Genomic DNA, 13,792 nt, shown 5'->3' with positions numbered 1-13,792 from the left:
GTGGATATTTGGTTTTTTAATTGCATCCTGTAAAATTTGCATTGAGATGCTCAAGGTGACATTGGAAAGAGGCTGCAGTTTTCTCCTTCGGATGAAGAGCAGTGCTTTTAGGATGCATGAGAAACAATTGCCTGTGTTTCAATCTCTGCAGTAAGACTGGGCAGAGGCTTGAGACAACATCTCTCTATGATGACATTATCAGTTGTTACGCTGTTCTTAACTCCATTTATTTTTAAAAGAAACAATGAAGCCTTACCTGCCAGATGTTTCAATAGGTGGTTGGGCTGACAGCAAAGTTTAGAAAATTAATGGCTAAGGGTTTGTAAAAAACACTAGGAAAATTCATTTAGGAAGATCTTTTTCTCAGTGTTTGGTTTCAATAGAATTGCTATATTACTTTCTGTTTGCTATAAGCTGTAGCTGAATGAATAAGCATCAGTAATCTAATTTTTCTTTAAAAACTGTCTTTTGAACAGTACTTGTGGCTTGTTCAGGTGCCAAGTTTTTGCTGGTCTGTCGTAAAGCTTTTCAGTAGGAACCTTTTTATTGGAACATTTTTTATTGAACCTGTTTTCCAGCCAGCACAAGAAGACTGTGCTGTACTTCCTGTTGTCCTGTTTTAGGCTGAATAATCCAATGTCTCAGCCTTCCCCCACAGATGTGTTTCTTGCTGGGGGATTGGGCTTGGTGTCTGTGTTTAGGGCAGAATTGTGTTTGCAGCTTTCCTCATCTTCCATCTGTGTCCTGTTTTTCCTTGGAGAAAGAGATTGCCTTTTTGGAATTTCCTAAAGGGTGTGAAGCACAACAAAGTCTCCTAAGTGTTACTTGTGTAAGAGTTAGGGTTTGAGTAAATCTCTGTCACTGAGAACTGAAGAGAGGAAATGGCTCTTGCAACTGATTTGATAAGAAGACACCCTTTTCCCCCCTGTACTCACATGTAAAACAACAGACAATATGTGATCATCAAAAAAATTCTTACACGGAGTTTGTTTCTTCTTACAAATAAGTGTATGTGAAAAATACTGTGGGTATATGAGTGGTTTGGGTTGGGGTTTTTCTGGGTTTGTGGGTTTTTTTTTGTTGTGGGTGTTTCTTGTGTGTTTTGTTTTTCTTTTTTTGTGGTGAGCATGAGTCTTTCAATCTCGCTTTTGCTTCTAAAGTACAATCTTGAAAGCATATGTTCAGTAAGTTGCTCATGCTGTTTGTGTGTTGAAACCCTTGCTGAAAGAAGAGTGGCTTCAAGCTGATATATCTCCCAAGAGTTTCAATGAGGAACATGTCTGCATTTCTCAGGACAAGCGGTTGCTTCTAAGTCAGTGTGTCAAAGCCTCTTTTCCATGGATCAGACTAAAGCATCTTAACGTAAAAGCAAATTGCCATAGCAGCCATGGAAGGACTGAGAGCATTTGGATTACTGGCACGAGTATACACAGAGCCCACTTTTCTATTCCCCTAGGCTGAGAGTTTTGTGGTAGCACATTTTATAATCAGTTGTTAATGAAAAGAAAAAGAGGAGAAACATATTCAAAGAACAGAAGCAATATTAGGTTGCACACTGCAGTTCTTGTGTGCTGCCACTGCAACTAGAATAAAAAGAGGGAGGCAATAAATGCAATCTCTTAAGTTCTTCAAACTGTAGCAGCAGGGAGGAGACTTCTGAGTTCAATAATAGTTGGGAATTTGAAGCCTTTCCAGGTTGTCTTTAGGGAAAAATGCCCAACAGGTTTGAGAAGAGGAAAACTTGGTTTGTCTAACTGAGGGAAGAGAAAGGAAAAGGGGGTAACATCTATAGGCCAGTACAATTTTACAGCTGTTTGAAAAATGCAGAGGTTGTAATAGATGGGTGTTGTAACCATGGGATGTTTTCTGTCCTGCAGGCATGCATATCATTCTGTTTCAACACCTCCTGTTTGCCCTCAGAAAAACATAGCTGATGTGAAACTCCAAACAGGACCCACGTCCATACAAAGCTCTGATGCAGTCATTATTCACCCTGGTGCTATGCTTGCAATGCTGGATCTTCTGGCCTCTGTTGGATCAGCTACACACCCAGAGGTAGGGAAAAAACTCTGTGTTCTTAAGCTTTCAATGTGACTGGGAAAAAGGATGGCTGTGGGAAATAGGAAGGCTGCTGATGTCCTTTCATTTTGTGCTGATTTATTTCACAGACTATTTGAGTTTATTAACTGGTGACAGAGGTCTGACAGGAATTGCTTTATTTCATGCACTTTGTTTGTCTCTTTCAATCTCTTGGTAGTAACGGAAATATAGAGGAAGGTCTAAAGTGGCCATCAGATAAGTTTCCAAGTGCTGTGATTAGTTCATGTTTTCCCTGATGTATCAGATGTTAATGGCACAGTATGAGGTGGACACAGGATTAAACATTATAGCTTGGGCTATATGCACTGTTTGAAATAGCTGGAATGTGTTCTAGTTTCAAAATTGTACTGACAGCTTTGTACAATTTCCAACCCAATGTCTAGTGTTTTGTATATGTAGGATTTGTTTGACATTTTTTGAGGTTGCTTACGTATTTTTTGTTTGAGATGTCTTCCCTGAAGAACACTTTTTATTTAAAAAAAAAAGTTCCAAAAGCTTGCAAGAATTACTAGATTTGTCTTTCTTGGTCTCTACTGGTGATGAGTGTGGTGACTTTCTGTCTTCAGGGCCTTAATTTGAGAATTACGTTGCATATGTCTTCGGTTTTGTAGAGATTACGATGATGGTGGGGAGCAGAATGAAGCCCATATAATCCAAGGAATAGTGGTTAGCAATGTGATACACCACTTAAACACACACATGTTTGTGGGGCTGATGGAATCTGCCCAAGGGCACTGAGGGAGCTGATGGAAGTGCTCACTGAGCCACTTTCCATCTTTTACCAGCAGTCCTGGCTAATCAGGAAAATTCCAGTGGGCTGGAGATTAGTGAATGTGGTGCCCATCTACAAGACTGGCCAGGAGAATCAAGGGAGCCTGGTGTGGATGGCATCAAGTTCAGTGAGAGTGCTGATCTGCTGGAGGGCAGGAAGGCTCTGCAGAGGAGTCTAGACAGGCTGGACTCATGGGCTGAGGGCAACTGTGTGAGGTTCAACAAGGGCAAGTGCTGAGCCCTGCTCTTGGCTCACAGAAACCCCAGGCATTGCTACAGGCTGGGAGAAGAGAGGCTGGAAAGCTGCCCATTGGAAAAGGACCTGGGGGTGCTGGTCTACACCATGAGCCAGCTGTGCCCAGGTGGCCGAGAAGACCAATGGCATCCTGGCCTGGATCAGCAAGTGTGGCCAGCAGGACCAGGGCAGTGATTTTTTCCCCTGTGCTCAACTCTGCTGGGACCACACACCAAATACTGTGTCCAGTTCTGGGCCCCTCACTACAGGAGGGATGTTGTGGTTCTGAAGTGTGTCCAGAGAAAGGCAATGGAGCTGGGGAAGGCTCTGGAGCACAGGTTGTATGAGGAGCTCCTGAGGGAGATGCGGGTGTTTAGCCTGGAGAAAAGGAGGCTCAAGGGCATTCCTTATCCCTCTCTACACCGACCTGAAAGGAGGCTGTAGCAGGGTGAGGGGCAGTTCTCAACAAGTCAAAGAAGTGATAGGGTGAGAAGAAATGGCATTAGGTTGTGCCAGGGGAAGATTAGGTTGGATATTAGGAAAAGCATCTTCCCTGAAGGGGTTGTCAAGCATTGAAACAGGCTGCCCAGGGCAGTGTTTGAGTCACCAGCCCTGGAGGTATTCAAACGATGTGTAGATGTGACACCTGGGGGCATAGTTTAGTGGTGCCTCAGCCTTGCTGGGTTAAAAGTTCAACTCAGTGATCTTAAAGGTGTTTTCCAACCTAAATGATTGTATGTTTCTGTGTTAAGTTACTAGGAATGGCTTAACAGTCTCAAAAATAAGAGTTCTTAGCTCTCTCTAAGCTGACTCTCTTTGCTGGTGAAAAGTAGAGCTTAGTTTAACAATTCTTACCTGAATTGGTTTTTTTGATAATAGTTGTGGTAATCATTTGTATAACTAATTACCCTTTTTTGTAAAGAGTGATTCTTCACACAGACACATGCACACCTCCTCAAAAACACAAGTGCATGCACATAAATTTAAATATAGTTAATTTTCTGTGTTTATTGCTAATCATAGTTTATTTTTTATTATTATGCATAAAACCTGTCTTTTATTTTCTGCCTCAGTTTGCATTTTTTTCAAGCTGTGTGCTGTTCTCTTTTTCAGCATGCACTGGATCTCCAGCTGGCTGTGGCAAACATCCTGCAATCTCTGGTGCACACAGAGAGAAACCAGCAAGTCATGTGTGAAGCTGGGCTCCATGCACGACTTTTGCACAGATGCAGCGCTGCTCTGGCAGATGAGGACCACTCCCTGCATCCACCACTCCAAAGGATGTTTGAAAGGCTGGCCTCCCAGGCTCTGCAGCCCATGGTGTTGAGGTCAGAAGGATAGCCCTGAAGTCCAGTTGGGCTGAGCCCTGCAGCCTGGACTGTTCCTGGCTCTATAAAAGCCTGACAGTGGTAGAGAGCCTTAGTGACTTGATGTGGTAGTGATAGCATAAGATCCTATTTTATTTCTCATCAAATAGATTGTCTCTTGACAGAGACTTTTTTTACCAGTGTGGGTAACCAGACACTGGAACAGGTTGTACAGAGAAGCTATGGATGACCCATCACTGGAATTGTTCAAGGTCAAGTTAGACAGGGCTTTGAGCAACCTAGTGTAAGTGAAATTGCTTTACCAGCCCACGGCAGAGGGCTTAGACTAGATGACCTTTAAAGGTCCCTTCTAACCCAAACCATCCTGGGATTCTGTGATCTCAGCTGTAATAAGGAACTTAATTGTATTATCTCCAATGGATTGCTGGCTGGCTGACCTGCAGCCAGGACAGCTGCCTGGTTCACTTCAGTGACATGGAGCTGTGTCAGAAGGGATTCTGCAAGGAGCCCCCTTGCTGGTAGTCACATCACAGGGACTTAAGCTTCCTTGAGCATAGACACTGATAGTCCAGGTTGCTCTATATAGAGATACTAAAATTATCTATAGATACAGGTGTTGATAGCTGTGAAATTATTCCCCCAACCAAACAGGACACACAGATAAAACAAGGGTGAGGTCACTTACTTCAGCCTATGATCTACCTCTCCAGAAGAGTTCAGCTTTCTGAATGTGCATCGTTGAATGTCCTGATGTTCTCCTACGGGATGCAGCAGCCTCCTGACAAGTTTTCAAATGAAGAGGGGGCAGTTTGAAGCTTAATCAAAATTGCTTGATTAATTAAAATAATGTCAACTTTTGAGAGCATGTGTTCAAACATTAAATAGTTTTGAATGGGACAAATATGTTCCCTGTAATTATGCATTAGTTTATTTTCTTAGTTAAAAGTTACATTCATTGCAAGTAATTACTGTCTTTTTAGAAAAATTGTATTAGATTTGGTGCCATTGTAGGCAAATAAATACACAAAATGATTTGCATTTTTTTTATTCTCTTTCTTAGGGAATTTTTGCGCTTGGGAAATCCTTTGAATTGCGGAGCCTGGGATAAAAAGCTGTTGAAACAGTACCGAGTGCACAAACCCAGCTCATTGAGTTTTGAACCAGAAATGAGAAGTAGGTGCTGAAGTGCTAAACATTTGTGTAAAGAATGTTTCACTGATAACCCCCAATTGCATGCCTATTGAAAATTTTTAAATAAGCATCCATAAAAACCAACTTTACCCCAGCTTTGTATGAATGTGAAATGATCAGAACAGTTAGACTGGAAAAGTTCTAAAAGCAGAGGGAATGTAGTACTAATATTTAATATATATCCAGCAAGGTAATTATAGCTTTTTATTTTGGGAACAGTAACTGTTAAATACAGTAGTAGTTTGTTTTTAAGTCTTGAGTAGGCCCTGCATTTGTAGTTATTTAACATTATTCTTTTTCAGCTACTTTCATGTGCACCTCACATATCATTATATCCATGCAGTAGCTCTCAGGGTTTCAGTAAGGTGTCAGATAAAATAGCTGCACTATCTTCTATTATTATCCATGAGTTGTAGAGCTTGGGAGTGGCTATTCATGTAGTACAGGAGAGTCTCAGTAAATTATAATACAAAGAAATTGCTGAAAAGTTTCCAAAGCATGCGATAATTATTTCTATGTGTCAACATGATCATTGTATGGCTGGCTGTAACACATATGTAAAAATACCTTAGTTGAAATTTTTGAATTGTTTAAAAGAAACCAGAAAGTATCCTAGATTGTACTAAGCATTAAATGATTAAATACATAAACAAAATAAATTAACTGAACTCATGTCGTATCATCATGTTCAGTACACTTTAAAAGTAGGCAGAAGAGATTAAATTCATCTCTTGGCCAGTGCTTCATTTATTTATATATGCACTTACATCACGGTATTATCACTGGGAAAAATAAACAATGAAAATTTATGAAAATGTGAGACTGGAAAGTTTTAAACCAGGAAAGAGAATGCAAAGCTACCTTCTGAATACCACAAGTTATGTTAAATTGCCTGAGCTAAGTTTACTGAGCCATTCTACTCATTGAGAGCTCTGAGACTTCTAGCTCAGAGTTACTGCATCTGAAAAACATGAAGCAGAGCTTTTCCTGCCTGTTGAGTTAGGTAGCAGGAATGCATCTGGAAAGGAGCCTGTGCAGAAGGGTGGCTGTGCTGACATTAGGTAATGGAATGGCCTCTTGGCTTTACCACAGACTTTCTGTGGTGTGTTGCACAAGATGCCCATCTTTCTGCCTTGGTTGAACATTTTTTATAGTCAAAGCAATACTGCCCAACTCATTATCTTCTGAGAGTCTGAACTAATTGATCACGACTGACAATCTAGCAATTGCATTGGACTTCAAAGGTCCACATAAACAGCCTGAAAATGCCTCCTTTTTGCAATGCTGTGTTGTTTCTTGGCTTCTCCTGCAGACAGCATGGTCACCTCCATGGAGGGTCTGGGTCCTGACAGCGTCTTCGGCGTGCACGAGGACAGCCACTATCGCATAAGCAAGAGCCTGCTCAAGCCAGCAGAAGGGAGCACAGTGCCCCTGACGAGAGTCAAGTGTTTGGTCTCCATGACAACCCCACATGATATCAGGCTTCACGGATCATCGGTGACACCAGCCTTCATCGAGTTTGACACATCTCTGGAGGGGTTCGGGTAAGGTCCTGCAGTGCTCCCGAGGAGCGTGGGGCACAGTGCAGTGTTTGCTTACTAACTTTTTGTCCAAAGGAATGCTTGCAATTTTTAATAGACTGTTTGCAAGCAAGGAACAAATAACCTCTTTAAAGAAGAGAAAGGAATGCTTCACGTCACATGATTTTCAATTCTCTCATTCATTAACGCCTTGATAAAAAATGCTTACTTGCCTTGTGTGAAAGTAAAAGTAAATGTGTGTCATTGATAGGAGCCTCTCAGTCCTGCATTACACATCCCTTTTAAAACAAAGGAATGCCAACATACTCATGAAGGATTGCTGGCATTTATGTATGACGTTGGAATAGCCCAGATGTTCTGAGACCCACTTAAAATTGCTGAAGAACATGAAAATACCAAAGTGGGCGAATCAGAAATACAAATAAAGTGACAAGACAACTATGTTGGGTTCAAAAAGTATTATTGACTGGAGGCATAGCCTGAGTATCATGCTTAGTTCATTTTTTTCTTATAGCACCCAATATCACTTTTACGGTTTTTCTCTCTCTAATTAAACACCTGCTGAGTGAGGCACTTTATGAGGATCATGTAATATGATTTAACTGTTCAGAAAATGAAAACATGACACCATTCTTAATATCTGTTTAAGGAAATAGTTTTGTCTCTTTGGATGTAAAAATGGAATAGAAGAACCTGGATACTTGGGAGCTCTGCTGTTCTGCATTCTCTTTTCAGCTTTGCAAAGCAAGGATGCAGCTCCTGTTTTCCATCTAGCCTTCATATCCAATACCGTCAGGGACAGACTTTTTTTATGAAAACAAATGTTACTGTGAGCTGTGTTCTACAAACTTCCTAAGAGAAAAGAGAATTCTTTGGACCTAAAAACTTGAAATAGGGTGGCAAAATGAATTGTCACTGTGTTTGCTTTGGGAGATTTGTGGGTGCTTGTAACATGTCTAGAAGTAACTCACATAATGCAGCTATGACTTCTTCTAATTTCAGCAAGTCACCTAAGAAGGCTGCTATAATAAATCTGAAAAAAGAAACTAAAAACTTCTCTCCTTATTGATTTCCATTGTGTCCACAGCATCAGTGGCTCTTGTAAGGATGAAACATAGCTCAGTTGGTGGAATATGATGTTAGCGTGAGAGCATAGTTGCTTAAAATAGGAGCATCATAGTTTGCAGTTACCAGATCCTTTGACTATTTAGGTGATCTAGTCTCTTTAGAGAGTTCAGAACAACTCAAAGGATGCTGCAGGATATGGGTGCCCACAAAGAAGTATCTTAGGCTATGGAGCCATATAGGCATGACTCTATAGCTTTGTGCCAAAGGCATGCATTGCCAAAGCTGTTTGTGCTAGAGGTAATTCAGTCTCACAGTGAGCAACCTTGAGAATTAATTTATATTTTTTGTTACTACATAGTAGTAACAAAGTGTGTATGCTTATGGTATATTTTCCTATGCTGTGTTTTGTTTGTATTGAACTCCACTTGCACTGACTTCCATAAACTCCAGCTTGTTACTGGTCTTCTGTTTAACAGCTGCCTGTTCTTGCCAAGTCTGGCTCCCCACAATGCACCTACAAATAATGCTGTAACAACAGGACTTGTTGACGGTGCAGTTGTGAGTGGAATTGGAACTGGTGAGTACTTCAGTATGACTGGTAACAGTGTTTTTTATCTGATGTTTAGTTCTCTCAGACTTCTTTGTTAGCCATGAACTGATAGGATGGTGTTGGACACTGTGCACTCATAATTCAGAACTTCTTGTGTCTTTCTTGTGTGTGTTTGTTCTTCTTGCCTTTTGCCCTCAAGACGATGAAAAGCAATATAAAATATAAATGTGTGATTGCTTTAAAATGCAGAGCTTTAAGTGTAAGGTTAAACTGTAATCAACCAACGCATATGAATAATAACTCAGGTGCATTAAGGAAAAAGTTGAGGTGGTAATGTGAAGAGCATAGGAAATGTGGAATGAATGGTAATGCTGTACTTGTGAATTTGATCTGTCGAATCTTTGACTGCATTTTTTGCAGGCATAGTTGCACAGACCATCACAAAAACCCCATCTAAATTGTTTGCTATCACTTTTACATATTGTTGTAGGCTATTCACCCTGCAGGAACCTGAGGTGCTGTGGCATTACCTGAACATGATCACTTAAATAAAAAAGTTGTTAGGTGTAAAAACAAAGGTGAAGGTTTACGCTGCAGTGAGACAGAGTTAGCAGGAGCATCCTAGGGTATGAAGTAGAGTCAAATGTATGTGGTAGAGACATATTCCCTCAACAGAGGCTTCTTCAGCATTTGATAAAACACACCTTGTGTCAACTGAGCTGATAGAAAAAAGGAACAGGATCAAGTAGGTATCCCAAATGCTACCTACTGCAGCTACGTAATGGGTTTTCTTTTTTGTTTTTAGGTGAAAGATTTTTCCCACCACCATCTGGTTTAAGCTACTCAACTTGGTTTTGTATTGAACATTTTAGTACACCTCCTAATAACCATCCTGTGAGACTCCTCACTGTAGTGCGGCGTGCAAACTCCTCAGAGCAGCATTATGTATGCCTTGCCATTGTCCTCTCAGCAAAAGATCGCTCACTGATTGTTTCAACTAAAGAAGAATTGCTTCAGAATTACGGTAAGAGTTGTGCCATGTCATCAGCTAATGCTGACAATATCACAGGGATGCAACAGCAAGTTTATCGTAGACGTAGTAGCTTGAAGAATTGTGTGTGATGGAACTTTCATTGCTGCTTCAGCCATTTCTGATGGGTTTTGACAATGGAAAAATGCAAAATGTATACATTACTTTATGGAGCTTTTGTAATTTCCAAAGATTTGATGTCTATATATAAAGAAAGTTCTTTTCCAAAACCCTGGGTATTAGGTATTCAGGGGAGGGATTACCTCCTTGATTTTGAAAAGTTTTGCCTGTGATTCATCTTGTGTCATTCATTTTAGACATCACCTCTTGAGGTGCAAATTTTAACTGTCTTTGCTTTGAAGAAGTTTGGAAATAGTAAACTCACAGGTTGGGAAAGCTTTTCCAGTCTGGATAGTCCCAGTACTGGAGGATTTTTTGAAGGCAATCGGTCATTCACTTCATGTTTTAATGCTGTGGTCAGTTTTTAGAAATAGTTTGTATCTTCATTTAGTATTTGTGACCAAAAGAGGAATTACAAGAGGTGGAGCAAAGATCTGAGTGAAGCTGGTGATACCAGTAAATTGGCTAGAGAGAGCTACCAGTGCACTCAGGGACTTGAGGATGAGCCATCTCCTGTCTCCTGCCTTGTCCTCCATCAGAGCCTCCCAAAGTGGTCAGTTTTGATAGGTTGTTAAACAATGGGTCTGTGGAGGAGCAGGGCAGCCTGCTTGCATGGGTTTCAGGATTAGCTCTTCATCAGAAGAGCACAAATGGTTATAAAAATTTGTTCCTGCTTCTGTTCTTTACTTTTGAGTAGCAGGCAATAATAAAGAATTTATACAACTGTTGTTATTAAGAAAACCTCCCACAAACTGCTAAGCAGACTGCTACCATGAAAATAAGGAATAATCTATAAACAGACATTCACATCTTTAACTGCAGCAGTCTCTCTTAGTAGAAGTCAGGTTCAAAACCTGAAACCTGATAGCTGAAGATCCATGGTATAAAGGAGGAATTACACCTCTTAAATTACAAAAATACTGACAGTGCTTGCTTTCTCAGAGGACCAAATTCTTAGAGAATGAAGCAAGTTTATCTTCACGTTAATCGCTTTAGCCTGCACTGGAGCTACAGTTCACATGTTTTTAGTTTGTAAGCCCTTATAATCAAACTTCCTGAAAGAGATTGGATTTGACAAGGCTTTGTCAGAGAAGATCTGAAGGTGTCTGACTATAAAGACTGTTTTTAATTGAACCAGGACACTTTGTTTCACTTGAATGCTACCCTGTTGTGTCTAAATCATAGCTGCTGGTGTACTGTTGAGTACAGAGCAGCTAGGGACCTGAAGAACTGAGATGACAGGCTCACCAACACAGGGATTGGAAGTGCTGACAGTGTCATGTAAGAATAAATGGGGTGATTTAAGGACCCTTCTTGTGAGCAAGAATTGTGCTCAAAGATGTTTGGCTGAGAAAAAGAACTTGAGATTATTTTGGTACCTGAAAGTTAGTTCTAAGTACTCTGCTTTTAACATTTTCCTTGTGCTATTTCTAAAGAAATGTTCTCCCTGTGCAGGCAGCTGTGTTGTGGTAAGAGGATTAATGGCTTCTTTTCCTTCAGTATGAAAGAATGGAGAGGGATCTGCAAAGTTCCTGGTTTCTATTGAAATGTTCCTTGGATATTTTTTTTAATCTTTTTTTTGGGAGGGAGGCAGCGTTTAAGTAGAGTAAGGGTCATTTTTGTGATGCAAAGGTGGGAGTAAAAAGTCTGAAGTATGAATATAATCCTCTCCACAGTGTGAGAAAAGTGAAAAATGGCTCTGTGAGTTTGAAGAGACGTCTATTGTTTCTTGGTGATTACTGCTGTAAAAACATTTTTAGGAAAATGACAAAAGATCTTTCTTTGACTTTCGTGATAGTATGAGAAAGTAAAAGCTTGAGCCAACTAATTATTCCAGCTAAAATTTCGAAGGGAGGGGAGGTGAGAAGTAAAATATAATTGTCAGAAGTCTGAACATACCCTGAAAATTTTCGTAGAGAAGAATTAAAGTAAAAGAAGAAGAGATTTGTTGCTGGTACTACTGAAACTGTTAGCTTGTTAATGGGCAGGTATTTAAGGATCGTCAGCCTGGCAAACTGGTTATTTGGTGGGAATATTTCCTCAAAAAATCTGATTTCATTTTTTCAGTTCTTGGATTTGAAAGTCTAAAGTAATTATTGTTAATTGTATAACTTTATTCTTACTGTTTTGTTAAATGTGTGTGCTTTCTTAAAAATTGGCTTTAATGTATCACTTTAGTTTATTTTGCATAAATTCTGATATCATATTTGTCGGTTTTGAGTTCTCATAACATTTCTACTGGTGCCTACTAACTGGTGCTTTTCCTTTAGTTGATGACTTCAGTGAGGAATCATCATTTTATGAAATCCTTCCCTGTTGTGCCCGTTTCCGCTGCGGTGACCTCATTGTGGAAGGCCAGTGGCATCACCTAGTTCTGGTCATGAGCAAAGGCATGCTGAAGAACAGCACAGCTGCACTCTACCTCGATGGACAGCTCATTAACACTGTTAAGGTAAAATAAATTTTTCAATCCTCATTTTTACTGGTTGGAGTGATTTTTCTATTTCTGTGCATATATATGCATAAACAAAAAATCCCCACAAAAAGAACAAAACAAATCACCACCACCCTGTCAAAAGAAAAAAAAAAACAAAAAAACCAACAGAATAGAAAAGAAACAAAACCTTAACAAAAGCAACAAAACGGAAAAACAACAAGCAAATACCACATTTATTTGCAAAGGTCAATACCTCATTATTAGGTGTAAGAAACTGCAGAGAGCAGTGAAGATCACTGTGGACCTGTCCACTGAGCACAAAGTGTTCTCAACCTGAGACGGATAACCAAAGATCATTTGGCACCTGGCAGGTGTGAACTTTAAGGGGTAAAGCATAACCTGGTGTGGTATTCAAACTAGCTTGTGTTACTGTACTGCTGTAGGTAAAACAACATGTTGACTTTCAAAGTTTACCTCCCAGTATTCCTTTGCAAGAAGAGGGCTACATTAAGTTGCTATGCCAATAGCTGTGATACACAAGCATGCATCTGGCCAACCATCTGGCCATACATGATTGCATTCAGTACCTGCTAACAGAATTTTTACAAGGTTGATGGAAAAGGCCTGTGAGATTGTTATTGTGTTTATATATTGGCCAGGATCTTCCTCCTCTATTTGTTTAATTGTTTGAAAAGTCTTACTGAATTTAGTTCATCATATTTGCACTTGAGCTCAAAACGGTGTAATTTCCCAAGGCTGAGGAAGGAGAGAGAACACTGCTTTGAGCATCATGTTTTTAGAAGCAAGATACAGCCTCTTTAAGCACAGAATTCTCACGTTCTCCTCCTGTGTTTCCATACACACCTTCATCTTTTGATAGCCACTTCTGGTCTTTGCATTTCCTTTCTGTTTAATGTTCTTCACTGTCTATCTCGGTACAGTGTCAGAATACCCTGCATTACACAGCAGTCATTTGGTACATCCCCTGGCTTGCAAAACCATTTTTGTACAAATTTTCTGCTCTTGTCACAGTGCCCTTGCACCCTCACTGAGTTGCCCATGTTTTGCTCCCTTCCAGCTTCACTACATCCACAGCAGCCCCAGTGGCTCTGGCTCTGCCAATCCCCCCGTGGTCAGCACAGTGTACGCCTACATCGGCACACCGCCCGCCCAGCGCCAGCTCTCCTCCCTGGTGTGGCGCCTGGGCCCCACACACTTCCTGGAGGAGGTGCTGCCTGCCCCAGGGGTCAGCACCATTTATGAGCTGGGGCCGAATTACGTCGGGAGCTTCCAGGCAGTTTATGTTCCATGTAAGTACAGTTCAGATGGCAGCTGCTAACCTGGCTTGGCATCTTGACGTGCATACTGGCAGAAGAGGTGAGAGAGTATGCAGGAGCAGAGGGGAAAAGCTCGCTGTTGAT

General features: G+C 40.6%; 1 protein-coding gene across 10 annotated transcripts in view; it reads left to right on the top strand.

Moving 5' to 3' along the window:
* WDFY3 (WD repeat and FYVE domain containing 3) overlaps positions 1-13,792 on the top strand; it is a 152,190-nt gene that overhangs the window by 88,255 nt on the left and 50,143 nt on the right. For all 10 annotated transcript variants that reach the window (XM_085058239.1, XM_085058240.1, XM_085058245.1 and 7 more), the window contains 8 exons: positions 1,878-2,055; positions 4,220-4,434; positions 5,495-5,607; positions 6,938-7,169; positions 8,711-8,811; positions 9,590-9,808; positions 12,205-12,386; positions 13,450-13,681. In XM_085058239.1, coding sequence (XP_084914365.1) covers positions 1,878-2,055; positions 4,220-4,434; positions 5,495-5,607; positions 6,938-7,169; positions 8,711-8,811; positions 9,590-9,808; positions 12,205-12,386; positions 13,450-13,681 — 1,472 coding nt within the window. The remainder of the gene's footprint in view (positions 1-1,877; positions 2,056-4,219; positions 4,435-5,494; positions 5,608-6,937; positions 7,170-8,710; positions 8,812-9,589; positions 9,809-12,204; positions 12,387-13,449; positions 13,682-13,792) is intronic.

The sequence above is a fragment of the Lichenostomus cassidix genome, chromosome 4, assembly GCF_008360975.1.
Source record: "Lichenostomus cassidix isolate B80296 chromosome 4, HeHo_3.0, whole genome shotgun sequence".
Taxonomy (NCBI): domain Eukaryota; kingdom Metazoa; phylum Chordata; class Aves; order Passeriformes; family Meliphagidae; genus Lichenostomus; species Lichenostomus cassidix.
The sequence above is the reverse complement of the archived record's forward strand: the minus strand, read 5'-3'. Positions and strand labels throughout refer to the sequence as shown.